At 36.9% G+C, this 18,739-nt stretch overlaps 1 protein-coding gene and 1 pseudogene across 1 annotated transcript in view; one reads left to right on the forward strand and one right to left on the reverse strand.

Annotated features, from left to right (window-relative positions):
* Positions 1-18,739, forward strand: part of COL19A1 (collagen type XIX alpha 1 chain) — a 339,117-nt gene that overhangs the window by 222,795 nt on the left and 97,583 nt on the right. Inside the window, exon 15 of the mRNA XM_054557680.2 lies at positions 9,026-9,079. Within this exon, the coding sequence (XP_054413655.2) occupies positions 9,026-9,079 (54 nt within the window). The remainder of the gene's footprint in view (positions 1-9,025; positions 9,080-18,739) is intronic.
* On the reverse strand, positions 5,228-6,684 carry LOC112133738 (large ribosomal subunit protein eL37-like; annotated as a pseudogene).

Consider the following 18,739-nt stretch of genomic DNA (forward strand, 5'->3'; position numbering starts at 1 on the left):
TATAAAGGCCAAATTCCCCTTCTCCAGTCTGGGATTGTGCTGCCTGTGAACATCCAAATATGGAGGAAAGAACATTTTCACAATGAACTTTCAGCTTCCACCAGCTTCATGTGGCACAAAGATGTTAAAATACATCACGGTATATTCAGGAAATTGTTTAGCCATACCCTACCACTGCCCCATCCATGATACCAGACCAGTGAAGTGGCTTGGCAAATATTGGCAATGACAGGCCTAGAAAACAGAGCCAGAAGTTGGGCCTTAGAGAGTTAGTGGTGTGGCAAGGCAGTTAGGCATTCCAACAAATCTAAACGGAAGGTTTGGGTTGGCCTCAGAATCAGGGTAGAGAGACGTGAGGGCAAGCAGAAATCAGGCAAGCAGAGGAGAACTAGGAAGATCCACATTCCAAGGGGAAAAGCAACAAGTAAATGGGACATTTACAAAATCTGACTTGGTAGTGAGAAGAAGAGAAGCTCAAAAATTATAACAGCAAAATAACCTAAATTGTGAATGATCAGGATACCCACATCAAGGAAACGTTAATCCTGTTTTAATGTTTTAACGAATCATTTATTCAGATTATCATTTATTGAACTGTAGCTCAAGAGGTTTAGATAATGATGTCACAACTTCTAACTTGTTTTGAAAAGCCACATTAGTTACAGATAGAGTCCATCCAAGGGGGGATAAAAAGGAAAGGGGCAGAGAGATGAGTAAATAGTGGAATGAAATAATTTAAAAATGTTAAGATCCCAACCTCAATAATGTTCATCTTTCCTTAGCTCTGAACCTATTTCAAGTCATTTGTTCATGCTGAATTGCATTTTCTTCTCATGTCCTTACAAGAGTCACTTGTCAGATCCCTGAAGTAATGATACCTTTATGACTAATGTTGTTACTGTCATAGATACATTTTAAAATATCTATTAAGAAATAAAATGTACTTAAAATATTATGCCTTCCTCAGTAAGTATTCCATTCTCATTTTTACACATATCATTGAGTTCAAAAGTAATCTTTATATCAGGCATAAATCTTATTTCCTTTCACGAAGTTAAAAAAGAAAACTAAACTTCCCAGATAGTCTGTAATGTTTTCCTGTGTAATTAACACCTCATTCACAGTTGTGTGTGCCAGTCAAGGCCCTGTCTCCTCTTTCTTGACATTTCCTTAATACCTTGTTCAGGCTGAGCTGATGCCTAACAGTGTGCAAAATACACATATGGAAACAGGGGAATGTTAGAGAGAGGTCAGCTGAATTACCGTGACCTGCCAGTTTAGAGAGAATACTTAGACACATGTTTCTTTTTGTGAGTTTGGAGTCTGTGTGCCATCCCTTAAGTCCAATTACTGCTGTAACCTCATCTTCATCATCATCATCCTCATCAACAATAAAAACCATCTGTCAAATGAATACCAATAGTCCATTATTTGCATTCTTCCCTTCTTAATGCTTCTAAGAGGGCCAAATGTTTATAAATCAAGTGTCTAAGATACACGTTCTCTCACACTGCAAGTCATCCTGGAAGCATTACGTTATTTTTACTGTTGAAAATTTGTAGATGTCATTTATTTAAATAGCCTCGTATCTTTTTTGCTTGCTGTTAATAGTGACCCTCTGTGTCCTTGTGCACAGAAAATGCAAGTGGAATCAAGCTTTAGATCATTCAAATAAAATCATTCCATTGTGGGAATCTCCTGGTTTCATTTTTTAAAGTTATATTGAAATTTAACATACATTCAGAAAAATGTGAATGTCATAAGGGTACAGCTTGATGCTTTTTCAGAAAATGAACATACTTATGCAACCACCACATAGTTCAAACAACAGAATATCATCACCCCAAGAAACTCCTCTCATGCTTTCTTTCAGTCACTTTCCACTCTTACGTGGGTAACCCATTATAACTTCTAATAGGCTAGATTAGGTTTGCCCATCTTGTTCTTTGTATGATTTGATCAACATTATGTTTATAAGAAACATTTATATTGTTGCATGTAGTTCAATTTCATTCATTTTCATTGCTATCAAATATATACTTTTCCATTGTATGAATAAATCACTTTTTTTTATTTCTACTTCTAATGGGTATCTTGATGGTTATTTTAGATTTTTTAAAAAACTCATATCCACGGTTAAAAGGTGATTACACTTTTCTAAAGGATGCACACTACATATTTTGGAGGTTTTCCTAGAGACATTATCTAACATTTTTATATAAAAAATGGAGAATTGGAGAGAGGGTAGTAGAAGGGCAATGAGGAAAGGAACTAATATTTATTAGAACTACCATGTACTGGACATTTTGGTAAAAATAGTTGTTTTCTTTTGAATTGTGGTAAAAAATATATAACATAAAATTTACCATCCTTACCACTTTTAAGTATACAGTTCAGTAGTGTCAAGTATATTCACATTGTTGTGAAACAGATCTCCAGAACATTTTCATCGTGCAAAACTGAAACTCTATAAACATTAAACAACTCCTTTTTTTTCCTCTTCCTTTTCTTCAGTCACTGGTAACCCCCATTCTATTTTCTGTCCTATGAATTTGGCTTCTTTAGATACTTCATATAAATGGAATCATAGAGTATTTGGTTTTCTGTGACTGGTTTATTTCACTTAGTATAATGTCCTCAAGGTTCCTCCTCCATGTTGTTGCATGTGACAGGATTTTCTTCCCTTTTAAGGCTGAAAATATTCCGTTGTATGTTTGTACAACATTTTATTTATCCATTCATCCATTGGTTGACATTTGGGTTAGTTCCACCTCTTTTCTATTGAGAATAATACTGCTATGAACATGGGCATGCAAATATCTCTTCTTAAAACTGTTTCCAATTCTTGGAGTATATAACCAGAAATGGGATTGCTAGATCATATGGTAACTCTATTTTTTTTTTTTTTTTTGAGACAGGGTCTCACTCTGTCACCCAGGCATGAGTGCAGTGGTGCCATCTCAGCTCACTTTACCCTCCGCCTCCTGGGCTGGAGTGATCCTCCCACCTCAGCCTCCTCAGTAGTTGGGACTACAGGCATATGCCATATGCCACTATGCCCAGCTAATTTTTTTTTTTTTTTTTTTTTTTTAGAAACAGGGTTTTGCCATGATGCCCAGGCTGGTCTCAAACTTCTGGCCTCAGGCAATCCACCCTTCTCAGCCTCCCAAAGTTCTAGGATTACAATTTTACAATCCCATCAGCCTTGCACAAGTGTTCTAATTTCCCCATGTCCTCGCCAACACTTGTTTTCAGATTTGTTGATAGTAGCCATCCTACTGGGTGTATGCAGTAGAAATTTTACAAGTGATCTTTTTATTCCTTTAGCAAAGTTGTTGCAAAGTATAAGTACCATTTTACATCAATGAAATCTTAGCACAAAAAGATTCTGTAAGAGAAAAAATGGGGCACAGGGATTTTCCAGTCCAGGTGCTCTTGAACTTGACAATGAGCGTTTTATTCTCAAAGTTCCACATAATCACAAAACAAATGGAATTCTTTTGTTCTGAGCTACAAGATATAGACTTACATGATATAAGGTGCTCTACAGCATTGCCTGACTTTAAATATGAAATAAGAGCTTTAGTTTTAGAGTAGTGGTTCTCATAACATGGTCCCCAGACCAGCAGCATCAGCATTACTATGAACTTGGTAGAAATGCAGATTCTCAGATCTCACCCCAGACCTACTGAATCCAGAACTCTGAACAGCCAAGTGGGTGGCACACACCTGTAATCCCAGCTACTCAGGAGAGGGGCTAGCTGTATTACCGTGACCTGACAGTTTATAGAGAGTACTTAAATACATGTTTCATTTGTGGGTTTGGGGCCTGCATATCATCCTTTAACTCCAATTACTGCTCTAACTTCATCTTCATCATCATCATCCTCATCAACAACAAAAACCCTCTGTCAAATAAGTGCCAATAGTCTATTATTTGCATTCTTCCCTTTTTAGTGCTCCTAAGAGGGCAAGGTGTTTATAAATCAAAAGTCTAATTTAAGATAAATGTTCTCTCACACTGCAAGTCATCCTGGAAGCATCAAGTTAAAAAAAGAGCTATTTTAAGCTATTTTTTATTGAGACAGGATCCATGCTGGTCTTGAACTCCTGGGCTTAAATGATCCTCCTGAGGTTTCCTATGACTGATTTATTTTACTTAGTATAATGTCCTTGAGGTTCATCCATGCTGTTGCATGGGCCAGGATTGTCTTCCTTTTTAAAGCTGAAAATATTCCATTGTATGTTTGTACCACATTTTGTTTATCCATTCATCCATTGATGGACATTTGGGTTACTTCCACCTCTTGATCCTGAGGAGGATTGTTTGAGACCAGCATGGATCCTCTCTCAAAAAAAAAAAAAAAAATTCTGCGAGTGAGGCTCAGCAATCTATTTTAGAACAGCCCTCCAGGTGACACTCATGCATGGTCAGTTTTGAGCCCTCCTGGGTTTAGATCATTAGGCAGATATCTAAATTGTTGTCTAATAATCTCCACACTGTTGCCAAACAGAAAACTGACATATTGAGCACTTTCAGGTTTCCAGGGCAACTTGATAGAGTAAATCTGCGTTTTGCTCTTTATACCACAGTTTTCAGGAAAATGTTGGATTAGCCCAGTTATAATAATGCTGGAACACTAGATCTCTATCCATCTGAAAGTTCACCCAAACACTAATTTATCAGAGTTGCTTCTGAACAAATGGCCACCTGAGAATAGCCACCCTAACCAGAAAGACCTATTCCTGCTCAGTAGATATCTGACTTATCTCCAGGATTTTCACTCCACCCACACCCAAGTCCCCACCTTTTGTCTCACTTTTGGGTCTAGAGAAAGCCTTGTAATGAATGGACCAAAACAGCCAGAGATAGAAGTGAAAGCAAACATGCAAACATTCCTCCCATCGGCATCAGGAGCCTTCTTCCTGGACCTACTATCAAGCGCCGCAGGCCCTGGCCCCAGGTATCCTCATCCACTTCCCCAGAGCCCTGCAAAGAAAATAACAAAGATTCACAGATTAGACTTTCCTCTGAAAAGTGGGGGAATCTGATTTTAGTTCTAGGAAGGGAGTTGTGGTTTATGCCTGTTTTCTTGGCCTAATTATTAATAAAATACTCCCCCAAAGTATCCTAGCTTAAGTAGTAAAATTCACCCTACCAAAAATCTACTGTTAGCTCCTTTTTTAAAAAACAGAACATTTATTGTGTGACTAATCATTGAAATTCTTAAGATAAACTGGATGCTACAACAGCTGCCCTCTTGGGTTTAGATGTTGTTCCTTCTCAGAATCCACTCCTGAATCTGCGGTATACAATATTCAGGTGCCTCACTCGACCAGTCCTGGCATTATTTCATCTTTAAGCCTTGGCACTTCAGTTACACTTCCTCTTGCGCTTAGCAGGTGGCCACATTTGCCACAGGATGACTTCTGAAAGTGGCGAGCCTTAGAGCCACAGTGGTGGCACAATGTGTGCGTCTTACTGCGACACTTTTCAAACGATGGCGTTCCCTTCGGTATCTTGCTTCTGTGGCCAAGACCAAAGAGTGTTGTTAGCTCTTAGGTAGGCTTTTGCCTTTCCCTAATGCTTTTAAGTAGAAGACAGATGATCCTTCAGAGGAACAGGAGACTGTGCGGCTGTATTCGGTGCAGCTTGGGGCCTTGAAGAAGGGAAACGAGACAAGGGAGTTAATTCCTAGGGCTCCTTGGAGAGAAGAACAATGATGTCTGGGAGTAGGCATGGACTATTGTGTTGATAGAAATTGCAGCCCCTAAGAAAGGTGCCATGGCTCACACCTGTAATCCCAACACTTTGGGAGGAGGCCAAAGCTGGAGAATCACTTCAGTCCAGGAGTTCGAGACCAGCCTGGGCAACATAGTGAGACCCTGTCTCTAAAAAAAGAAAAAAAAATTGAGAAAAAAAGAGATGGTGCCCTACCTGGACCCATAGCTCTGTTATGCTCTAAAGCTTCCACCCACATTTCTCATCCATCCACCCCTCTCCTCTGTCCTCCACAAGTCACTGATACTTGAGACTTAAGTCTCAAGAGTTTTTCCTAAGGTAAATCTTGTTTCTGGTACAGATTGAACATCCCTAATCTGAAAATTCGAAATCTGAAATACTCCAAAATCCAAAACTTTTTGAGCAACAACATGGCACCACAAGTGGAAAATTCTATACCTGACCTCACATGACAGATTGCAGTCAAAACACAGTCACAATTTTGTTTATGCACAAAATTATTTAAAATAGTGCATAAAATTACTTTCAGACTATGTGGATAAGGTACATATGAAACATAAATGAATTTTATGTTTAGACTTGGGGCCCATCCCCAAGGTATCTCATTATGTATATGCAAATATTCCAAAATAAAAAAAAATACAAAACACTTCTGGTTCCAAGCACTTTGGGACAGATGATAATCAACCTGTATGTATTTGGTGGTAAGCCTAACAAAAAGGTAACTGCATTGCTTTGTATAGCACATCTTTAAAAATTGTTCAAATCTGATTTAGGGTGCTAATAGAAATTCAAGCCTAGAAACCAGATTTAATGTGAAAATATGTGCTGGCCAAAATTGTGTGCACACAATATGTTCCAATTACTTAACAACCCTCAAAAATATTTTACCTGCATGTCCACTCAGCAAAATCAGCCTTCTCTCTGCCCTCTTCCAGCATACACACTGACACTCTGACACTCTGACAATGGCAAGGCTGGCTGAAATCAGCAGTGATGTGCAGGAATCTGGATGCTTGCCCTCACCATAACCTGAATCTTGGATGCTTTTTACTCCTCATCTTAACACATGCCAATGTTATGTTACAATATCTGACATTTGGTTTGTTTCAACGTTAACTCTGTGATAAAAGTTAATCAACAGTCAGCCTCATTTTCCCCGCTTCCTGCCCAAATCAATACACATGTCTCCTTTGAAGAAAGGGGAATGTAAACTAAAGTTGATCCTATGGTTTTAACTTACATTCAACCTAATGTATGCTTAAAGAAAGAACCAATCACTTACTTAGATACCATTGATTTAGTTTCTTTATGTTCTTGTGAATTAATAAATTACAGTGCTTCCACTTTCTAAATAAACTTTTTATCATTGATTAGTCCTCAGAGGCTAATTTACTTATATTTACTAAAAGACCAAATATATTGATTTTCAGAAAATGTAAACTGCAAGACTAGAACATGGTGTACATGTGTATAACTTGTTTTAAGTATACAGAATATTAAATTATATGTTCATTTCAATCTTACAATCCTCCAAAAGAACTGCGTGGTTAGATCTATAAAATGAAAGATAAGAGAAAACACTACTATTAATAATTACATTTGTGTTTTTAATTTTTTTTTTTTTTTTGAAACAGAGTCTCTGTCTCCCAGGCTGGAGTGCAGTGGCGCGATCTCGGCTCACTGCAACCTCCGCCTCCCGGGTTCAAGCAATTCTCCTACCTCCAGAGTAGCTGGGATTACAGGCACATACCACCATGCCTGGCTAATTTTTTTTGTATTTTTAGTAGAAATGAGGTTTTTCCATGTTGACCTGACCTCAGGTGATCCGCCTGCCTCCGCCTCCCAAAGTTCTGGGATTACAGTTGTGAGCCACCATGCCCGGCCTATGTTTTTAATTTTTAAAAAATTTTAAATCTGTTCTGTAGATGTTAACTAGGGCTATTTATAGAAAAGGCTGTTGTTTTCATATGAAGTCTTTGATGGTATCACCTAATTTCCCTTCAGGAACAATGGACACATTTCTCATCCAATCACAGCATTGTATTTGCTTGTTTATCTCTGAAAACTTACTCTACTGTTTCAACTGGCATTTAGACCTCCTACCCCACTCCAAGACTAGATGAAAATCAGAGGAATCAGGCAACTTTGCCTGACATTTTCAGAGCAAGAAAATTGGTGAATAAAATGGGCCTTTCTGTGCCTACACTTATAATTCTCCCCCAAAAAAGCATTGAAAAGATCAACCTAATATCTTTACTTTATAAGTATCAATAAGCCTTAATATGTACTGACAGTTTACCAATATGATAATCAAATAGAATTGTTAGTAACAATGAAATAGAGTGACCATATTTAGAAAACATATGCTCATAAATGCTTCTTATTCAAAATGTATGCTTTCAATACCTAAGCTCACTTCCCTCTGTTAAAAATTTAAAAAATAAAAAATGTTTAAAAAAATAAATTTATAATAAATAATGAAATGCTTTTTAAATGTTATTAGATTCACGGGTACTTAGAGATGTTAGCACAACATCTTGCGATTGGAATTTAGCTAGTTGTGAACTTGGGAGAGTTAATATTTGGTTGTAATCATGAAGATTAACATGCAAGAATTATACATTTTACTTCACTTATAAAAACAGCTTAACCATCTAAAGGGAAGAAAAGAGCTAATGTGCTTCATACAGCATATGCAATTACAATAGGGCTTAGGGCAGTGCTTTTCAAATTTTAGTGAGCACAAAAATTATCTGAAGTAGTTTTAAAAATGCAGATTCGTGGCTCTGACCCCCGAGATTCTAAACCATGAATTCTAGGATGAAGTCCAGGAATTTGCATGTTTAACACCCAATCTCACCCTCAAATAATTCATACAAAATTAGAATTCAGACCCCTCTTGGAGAACACCAACTTAAGATGACAGATGTACTTGTTATTGCATCCGAAACCACAGAATCATCAGATAAAATACCCATCTTAGACCATCTTTCATATACTTTATATTACTTTGCTAAAGAACCAAGGTAGATAGCATTTAAAGGGCTGCTGATAACAGTTAAGATTTATTCATTTCAGGTACTATACTTCTCATTATGGTCCTTAAAAGTTGGCCCAGAGCTTTTAAAATTAATTGATGTTTAAAAGTCGTGTGGAATTGGAATTGTTTCTTAACTTTCTGTTCATTTTTACTGTCTTCAATATTCCCATTTAATATTGCTTGATATTAAAATGTAATGGAGTCACAGTATTTATCATCTGTTCTTCTTTGGTTTCAAGGGAAGACGAGGGAAAACAGGACCTCCCGGAAAACCAGGACCCCCAGGACCACCTGTGAGTAAACAATACGATGACTGTCCCTTTAAAGAGTCTGTCTTTATGTCTGTGTGTTTACCTAAGGATTATTTTACTCCCCTGTAGATAACGATTTCCTTGATTCTACTGTTTAGAATGACTGGTTTCAGCATTTGGATGAGTAGTTCATACTCTCTATATTCCTAACTCCATCATCACCACAAACCAACAGATGAGGGAGGCTGGTTAATTGTCCATACACCTCACCCACTTCTTTATTACACAAATGGCAATAACAGTAGTGTCTGCTTGAACATCCCAAGCCAAGTGTCCAGATAGATGAATCCTGTTCTGAACCTACCTGAACACCATCTTCTAGATTTCTTAACATCCAGGCTGTTAGAAAATTAGACATCTGGGGAAGCATATCCACTTTTCTTGATATGAAACTGTTTTGTTAGTATAATTTCATGGTTTGGTAAAAAGTGCTATAAAGATCATCTAACCAGTTAGCTTATCTGGATCCTTTACCCCAAGCTTCTAGAAAAAAAAAAAAAAGATTCAATTTCTTATAGTTCTGGTAACTCTGCAGCCTATGAAAGTCTGGTTTTTGTCCAAGCTGCTCCACTGACCCTGCACTCTCTGTGGTCACCAACAATCTCTGCATTGCAGATTCCCTGAGCACTTTTCAGGCTTCATTTTACTTTACTGCTACACAGGAATGTATACTATTGACTGCTGTCTCCTTGAAACTCCCTATTCTGTTGGTTTAGCAACATTGGGTTTTTTTCTCCTATGCCTGGGGCCATCTTTTTGTCTCCATTAACAGCTTTTCTTCTGCCCCCTATACGTTGGATGGATTAATGAATGCCAGTTTTTTATTTCAACTCAGACATTGTTCTTGAGTTCCAGGCTGGTACAGTCCATTATTTTTTAGTATCTCCACTTGGAAGTCTCCTAGCTACCACAAAAGTATAATGTCCAAAACTAATCTCTAAAAATAATCCTAGATTTTTTTGTTCTTCATCCTCTTCATCTAAACAGTCTCTAAATCATATCAGTTCTACATCCCAGTAGCCCACAAATCCTCTCTGTCTTCACTGTCACTGCCTTAGTTTAGACCTCTGTCAATTTGAACCTATATTTTTGAAGTCATCTGAGAGCTGGGCTCATTGCCTCTACCTTCTCCAAGTGGAGCAAAACCTCTAAATCATGACAGCATCTAGGTGGGGGATGGCTTAAAATTCTCTAACAGCTTAAAACTATTTGATTTTAAATTCCTCAATCGCTTCTTTTTTCTTCAAGAAAGATGGATTCCACATCCTCTACATGCCATTCTGGGCCCTTCCTGGTTTGGCTTTTACCTGCCTTGGCCTTTACCTGCCTTGGCCTATCCTCTTCTATGCCCTTCCTTCTTTTGTAATCAGTAATCTTCCCTTACTATTTCAAAAATGCCATGACTTGCAAATGTTCTCCAATAGGCCTATATATGCTTCTCTCTATCTTCATGACTCAGCTCAAACATTTCTCCTATAGAACCTTTGCCAGTGCTCTCAACATTTGAGGTTTCCTCCCATGGTCCTGTATCTTACACCTCCGACAGATACAGCACATTACTTTGGACTCTTATTTTCCTCATCTGTCTGACCACTGCACTGTGACTTTTTTGAACCTCTATTTTCTCACCATTGCTTAGAACAGTCTCTGGCCTATAGCATGTGATTATTGTTTATTTAATGACTGAGTAACAAATTAATATATTTTGTAGATGAAAAAATTAAAACCAGGTTAAGTGACCTAAAGACCAAAAACACCCTGCACTACCACTAGAGGGCCTCAACCCAGTACCTTAGGAATCTCTTAGGATGTGCTCACCTGCCAAAAATGAACGTGATTGCTGTCCTGTCATTGATTTCATTTCACTTTAGCCATTCCAGTGGATTGTCCTATTAACAATGCATTGGTGCCAATTGATATTTGTTATATAAAAGCAGATTGGGGGAATGAGGGGGTGAGGAAGCATGAGCTGGGTATCTGCATTGTCCATTCTCATACTGCTATGAAGAACTACCTGAGACTGGGTAACTTAGAAAGAAAAGAGGCTTAATTGACTCACAGTTCCACAGGCTGTACAGGAGGCATGGCTGGGGAGGTCTCAGGAAACTTACAGTCATGGCAGAAGGGAGAAAGGGAAGCAAGCATATCTTCACATGGCAGCAGGAGAGAACGAGTGTGAAGGGGGAAGTGCACTTTTAAGCAAACTAATCTCGTGAGAACTCACTCACAAGACAGCACTAGGGGGATGGTGCTAAACCATTAGAAACCACCCTCCTGACCCAATCACCTTCCACCAGGTTCCTCCCCCAACACTGGAGATTACAATTTAACATGAGATTTGGTTGGGGACACAGAGCCAAACCATATCAGTATGCTAGAATCTAGTCTTTTAAAGGAATCACTTTTGTTGATTTTTATTTCAAAGTTTTAGGCAAAACAGAGAACACATTGTAAGATCTTTAAGATAATTGTTTCATGTTTAAAGAAGAAAAGCTGGTGAATGCTAAAAGGCAAGATTAGACCTTCGTGTAGTTTTCTAAACCTATGATGCTGCTTTTAAGACGGGATAATTGTTGTCTCAAAGGAGGAATTTGAATGTTGAAGGCCTTTATGACAAGCTTGCCAAATGTGTAGGAGAGAAGAGGATTACACCGATTTCTGGAATGAGTTCTCAACTATAGATCAAATGAGTTTACTGTAGAATTCAGAAGATTAAAAAACATGTGACTGTATGATAGGATTTATAATATTCAATTCCACAGACTTTAGTTTATTGCCAGAGTGTTTGGGGGAGAGAGGTGCTTATTTTATTTCAAATATAGATTTAGAACTTAAACTCAGCTATGGGTCTGACACACAGTGTTCATTAAATCCTGGGAACATAGTATTTGAAAAAAATGGTTTATTAACTTTTTAAATATAATAAAATACCCAATTTGTTAGAAAAATTAGGAAAAAATCTATGCAGAAGACAAAGTGTTTACTTTGGTAGCGTGATCTCGGCTCACTGCACCCTCTGCCTCCCAGATTCAAGCAATTCTCCAGCCTCAGCCTCCCAAGTAGCTGGGACTACAGCTGCACACCACCACGCCCAGCTAATTTTTGTATTTTTAATAGAGACAGTGTTTTACCATGTTGGCCAGGATGGTCTCGATCTCTTGACCTCGTGATCCACTCTCCTCAGCCTCCCAAAGTGCTGGAATTACAGGTGTGAGCCACCATGCCTGGCCAGTATTCACTATTTTTAAAGTATCAGCAGAGCACTTATTATCTCTTAGGATTTCCCAGGGAGCTATTTGTATTTTATTACAATTTACAAATAGCTTAAGAGATGTTCCCCCTTAATTGTGGACATTTTTAGATCAGAACATTGTTGTTTTTCATTTATTTGTCTTTTCCAACATTGAACGCTTTATGACATGCACCTTACTTTATAGCAAGAAGGAAGGCAAGAAGAGAACAAGAGATGGGTTGGTAGGATCTACAGTTTTTCTAATTGTTACTGGAGTTAGTGTATGCCTCACCCCAGTGGCCAGTATGTGAGAATCCTGAAGTCTGTGTTAGAATATCTTATGAAAATGTGAAATGTATTTTTAAAAAATTTTGTTTCTTATCAAACAGTAATTACATACTATGTAATATCCCTCAAATAAGTGAATATTTTATATCATTTAAACATTGTGTTTGAGCAATTAGTCTTTCGGAAAGTTAGAGTGAGACTTTGTTCTAGTCAGCATGATTGTCTGCAAAGAACAAAGAAATAGGAATTACCAGGAGGCATGAATTTTTTATTTTTTTAATAACAGCATACTTTATAAGAAATTGTTCTTCCCTTTGGAGGTTTAAGATGTTTCTGAAATCAAACATAGTGTTGTTATTTAGGGGAGTGTCAGTGAAGACTTTAAAAATCTTGAATTGAAGGGACTCTAAGTCCCCGATGGCCTGAAGCAATTCAAATAATTAAAGTGTTTGAACCAGTCCTTCTACTTGATTATTTGTTCTGAAGCCAAATTAGTATATTCTCACTTTCTTACGAAATGTTTGTACCAAAAGGACAACTTGTTTACCAAAATAATTTCCGACAAATAGCTAAGTGTGTGCGTGTGTGTGTGTCTAAGAGGACAACGTTTTGTCCCCTGAGACATTATATCTCCTAGGGAAAAAAGATTTCTAATAATGGAAAATTTACTAACACTAGTTTTATTAAACTAACATTGTTAAATTATCTTTGTGAATCAGTGTTTCATGGAAAGTCATATATATCACTCCAATTTAGCTTAACCCATATTCAATAGCAACTTTTTGTGTCTTTAGGACTTATTTGAAATTTATACACATGCAAGATGCATATAATGAAATATTCGTAATCAGAGTGCTTGTCATTGAACAGTGACTAACCTGGTTAACAGAGCTAGCTACAATGTATTTTTGTAAAGTATTTGTCCAATTTCTTGTTAAAAACCAGAGCTGATCTTACCTATACAAAGGAAAAAGCTCCCAAAGTCTTCCATATAACTTCTGCCATCTTGTCCTAAGCGAATATTCTTCATTGGAGGGAAACTATTACATAGAGATCTCTTGGATTTATTTCAATATATAAAGATTATGACAGAGAACAGTTTTTCAGTATGAGAGGGCTAAGCATCTCCTTCGGGAAGGAAATAGCACTAACTCCTGAGGAAACAGGTTCGGAGGAAAGAGGGATGAAGCAGACCAGGAGAATTTATTACCATCACTGGCTCTGCATTAAGCACTGTATTTCCAGTGTCTTAGGGAATCCTTACAACTATCTTGAAAAGTAGAAATTATCTTCATTTTATAATGGGGTAAATGATACTTGGAAATGTCAAATAACTTACCCAAGATGACACAAGCAGTGAAGACAAAACCGAAACACAGAAACTGATCCCTAAACCTTTATTCTGCCAGACTTCAGGTGTGAAAGACAAGCTTCAAGTTTACAGTTCAACTAAGATTAGTCTTCCTCAAACATCATACCTAGAACAATGTTTGATTTTTCCAGGGCAATGAATGGCACTATCCTGACTCCAGACAGCGAGATGGTATAGGATAGCATAGGATGGCGGTGAGAAACTTAGTCCTTCTCCTCACTAGCTTGTCCTGGAACAATTTTCTTAGTGTTTCTTTGTCTCCATTTTCTTTTCTGTAAATTTGAAATAATAGCACCTACCCCACCTACTTTTTCCCACAGTGGCTACAAGAGCCCAATGTCATTGATATGAAAGAACTTTCTTCTAAATGTAAAGCTCTATCTAAATTTAACTTAGTTCCACTGTTATTATTCTGAACACCCCATTCACACTGTAGAGAGAAGAGATTGTCTTCAATCAGTAATTAAACGAACACTTCTTTTCTCTCTTTACAGTTCTCCAAAAATCTAGTTAACAGAAATTTGAATGTCTATCAATGAATTGCTGAAATAAAAGATCACTTTGCATATGTCACACTTATTCTAGATACGTCATGAAGAGATCCAAAAGTTATTCCCAATTAGGTAACAATAACAAGCAGGTCTAAAGAGTCAGTGATGTTTTTTTTCCTGAGATTTACAGCCTCTTCCTTGCTTGTGGGGCTTGTTCCTTTACCATCTGAGCTGTTGCATTTTATTAGTTGTGATGTTCTCTAAGTCTCAACTGTCCTTCCTCACACTCCAATAAAAGCTTGTCTTTTTTAAAAGCCTTCCAGTTATCTGAGTAGCATAAGCAGTGGAAAGTAATAGACTTATGTTATGATAATGAGACTTGGAATGCCTTTGTTTATTTCAAAGTATTCTGGTTTTTAGTTCCTTTAGAAAAGAGAGGAAAGCAGCTGGAAATGAGGCGGAGCAGGAGAGAAAGTAGGAGAATTTAACTAATGAGCCATTAAAGGAAGTAGGTATTAGCCCATCCATTTGACATTAACTTTACTTCTCATTCATCATTACTGGAAAAAGCGTTTATTAAAAACCACACTAATTTAAAAATGTATTATTATTTCTTCTGTTACAGGCAAGGCTTTTTATTTTCTTTCATTTTTTTCTTCTGGTATTGTTTTTATGCATTGTTTCATTATTGCAGTATGAGAATTGAGCAGTGGGCTCCATTTGTCACATTTGTGTGCATAGCAATTTAGGTTGAAAACAGAAATTCAAAAAAATGTGTAACATGGGGCAACAGCTCCATCTACTGTTTCCATAGGAAAAGCTCTAGTCAAAGAATGACAATAGCTCTTTGAAGGATGTCAGAGAAATGGAAATTTTTCGATGTTTGAAGCTTATTATACATCCATATGATTTTTTAAAAATTATTTTCAGGATTTTGTTACATTTATGCTTACCTTGAAATTTAAATATAAGTGCTATTTCATCAGCAGTCATTTTCAATGTCAACTTGATGCTCTTTTGAGGTAAAAATCCATACCTACTTCATGGATCTCTAAAATGCCCTTCTATTGTATAATACCAATAAAACTCTGCAGCATTAATTTTGTGGGAGCTTACTCCAACAAAACATATGCTTCTTTTCTAAAACAAGTCTGATTTGAAACATGTACATTCATGTTTCTATTTTAATTTTAACTTCAATGTAGAACTTCTACCTTTAAAGTGTGAATCATTGCACAGTCCTGAAAGTTACAATTATACATCAGTTTGCACAATTAAAAGAGTAAATTTAGGGTGTAAAATTTAATTCATTTACTAAACAAATACTTATGGGTTATCTACCATGTGTTAATCACTATTACAAACATTGAATATACAGTGGTTAAAAACACAAAGCAACAACAAACTACAGGCAAGGTCTCTACCTTTCTTTATAACTTACTGTCTGTGGTGAGGCAGTACACCAATGGTTAATAAGCAGTTAAATAAATAGACAGAACAATTTCGGTTTAGAGTGAGGTGCTATGGGGGGAATAAACTGGGTAATGTGGTAATGATTTGGAAGGAGGAGATGTTCTTCTCATTACCATCTAATTGAGGTTGTCCAGGGAGGTGTCTCTGAGCAGAAGACATTCCTTGAGAAGGAGCTGGCCATGTGAGGGCCAGAGCAAGAACTTTCCAAACAGAAATATCAGGACTTGCAAAAGGCTTCAGGTGGGGAAAAGCTTGATGTATTCAATAAACATAAAGGAGCTAAGAAAAGAATAGTGCCAGAAAAGATTTGGGAGCTGAATGGCTTCATCATATAGGGCCTTATAAGAATAGAAAAGAAGGGTTGGGGGGCAAGTGGAGAGATACACATAGCCATGAAATAACCAGTTACATCTCTGTTTTGTAAGAGTGTGTGTGTGTGTGTGTGTGTGTGTGTGTGTGTGTGTATCTGCAGCGGTTTCATTTTTTTATGTGATGAAATTACTGTTCCTACTGATTCAAATAAATTATTCTGAAGGTAATATTGTTTTTAGCCCATTATCTTTAGTCTTTGAGTAGACAGGGAATAGGCTTGTTTGCTGAAAGAAAACAAGAAAATTGACAAAGGTTTGATTGTAGCCCATTAATTTCAGTCTTAACTGAATTCACTGGATATCACATTGGTCATTAGAATGGAGAATTTCATCACATCTAAGTCTTTTCTTTTTCCCCACAGGTAAATCTGATGTTTCCTTTCTGATAGGCTATAGGTTGAGTCAGTTGAACAGTTGGGGCAATGAAAATACATACCCTCAAAACGCCATAGAACTAAGTGCCTTCCGGCACTTGTGCCCCGTTATCCATCAGTGTTCTCAACTTGAGTATCTTCCGTCTCCAACTTTATTTACTATGCACTGAAAACTGAAAGTGCAAAGTTATTATTTTCAGCATATAACAAGATCCACCTCTAAAACAATTTAGTGTCCCAAAACACATTTTTGGACTGCTGAATAAAGCAAATGACAAAAACTGTCTCAATGAAACATTTGATTACTTGTTAAAATACCCTCAAAATACCTTGAATGTGACTACATGCATTTTGAAGCTCATCATGTATCAATGGGAATCCAATTCAAATTCTTAACATCCCTTCTAGAAGCTTGAACTGATCAGGGTTTTGTCATGTTGCTCAGTTTTCCTTTCAGCAAGAGAACCACAATCTCTTCTATTAAATGACTAAAGTCTGTGCAATGTAATATATTCAGAGAAAATGAACCTAACAATTTATTTGAGTCAATGAGAATAGGAATTTCATTTCTTAAAGAAAAGTAAGATGACACTTTCTCAGATTTAAAAATATAGACACGTAAGACCTATAAAATGGAGACATGGCTAGTTAATCATGTTTATTGCCACTTGTCCCTCATGGGGGTAATGGTCCCAGACAAAACAGCTGTTCCCAACATTGCTAAAATTCCAGTGTCACCTTGTGTGACCACAGAATACACAGACATGCATGTGAGGCAGCTGGGAATATCAGGTTGAGATTTTGAAAACTAGCTCTCAGGTTTTATTTTCTAATTATTTCTCTTTTTCTCTCCCTACGGACAGCAGCAGTAGGACATTATTAGTCACTTTCTGACTTCTTATGTTTTTTACTAATAGTGGTAATATTATGGTGGAAAAAAATATTATATTTGTACAGCCACTGACTGTTTGTTTCATCTTGTATTATGTTCTTGAAACCAACCATTAAGACATCTGGACTGACATGTTATTTACAGCAATGATGAGACAGAATATTTGAAATCCTTGATCTGTGGTCACCAAACTTGTAATTAGTTGTGATAGTGCCTGGATTAAACATCATTTCTTTGTGTTGGGTAAACATTAAGATTTGAGAAGTCAAAGGCCAGTCAGATTTATTAGAACCTTAATTTTCAGAAAGGGAGATTTGTTTCCTACATAATCTTATAGTTTGCATTTGATGATATAGTTTCCAAGAGGATCTCCATACTGTATGTAATTTTACTGCTGTATAACTTTGTGAGGTAGGCAAGAAAAGATTATTTTCATTTAATAAGAATATTCTGGGTCCTGATGAATAAGGAGCTCAGCTCAATTTGTGCAGTCAGTTTTCTCTGTACATCAGTAACTATAGCGTAGTATGATCAAAGGAAAGACTGAAGGAAATTATATAACTAGAGAAGCAACAAGTTTTCAGCATTGTCTAGAGGACCTAAAACATGGAAGAAAAGTTGGCAGAAAATAAGATTTGAAGAGTCTTCAGCTATGTCTGTAATGAATTCATTAAAAAGTAAAAAGACTCAAAGCAAATATGGCAAAATTGTTAATATTTGACAACATAGGATTGTGGACTCATTGGAATTTATATTATTTTCTGTACTTTTCAGCATGCTTAGAATAGTTCAAATTCATTTTAAGAAGCAGGAAAAACATTCTATGGGATTAGTAACAGTTAATATCACTGATTACTTCTTCACTGGCTGATATCATCAGTATCTTCTCCTTTGACTGAAATCCTTTGTGGAATGGGGCCACATATTTTAAAACTAAAATTATTAACTATTTTTTAGAACTTTCCTGAGCACACTCTCTATAACCATGGTGTTCAGTTGAGCCAAGAATTCTCATTTGTAGATTTATCATTAGCACAACCTATAGATAAGGGAGAAACCTTAACATCACACATTTGAGTTGAAAGTGAAGACCACAATCACCCAGTTATTCCAGAGCTGCCTAGAATTTCCCCAGCTATTCAAGTTGTG

The sequence above is a fragment of the Pongo abelii genome, chromosome 5, assembly GCF_028885655.2.
Source record: "Pongo abelii isolate AG06213 chromosome 5, NHGRI_mPonAbe1-v2.0_pri, whole genome shotgun sequence".
Lineage (NCBI taxonomy): Eukaryota > Metazoa > Chordata > Mammalia > Primates > Hominidae > Pongo > Pongo abelii.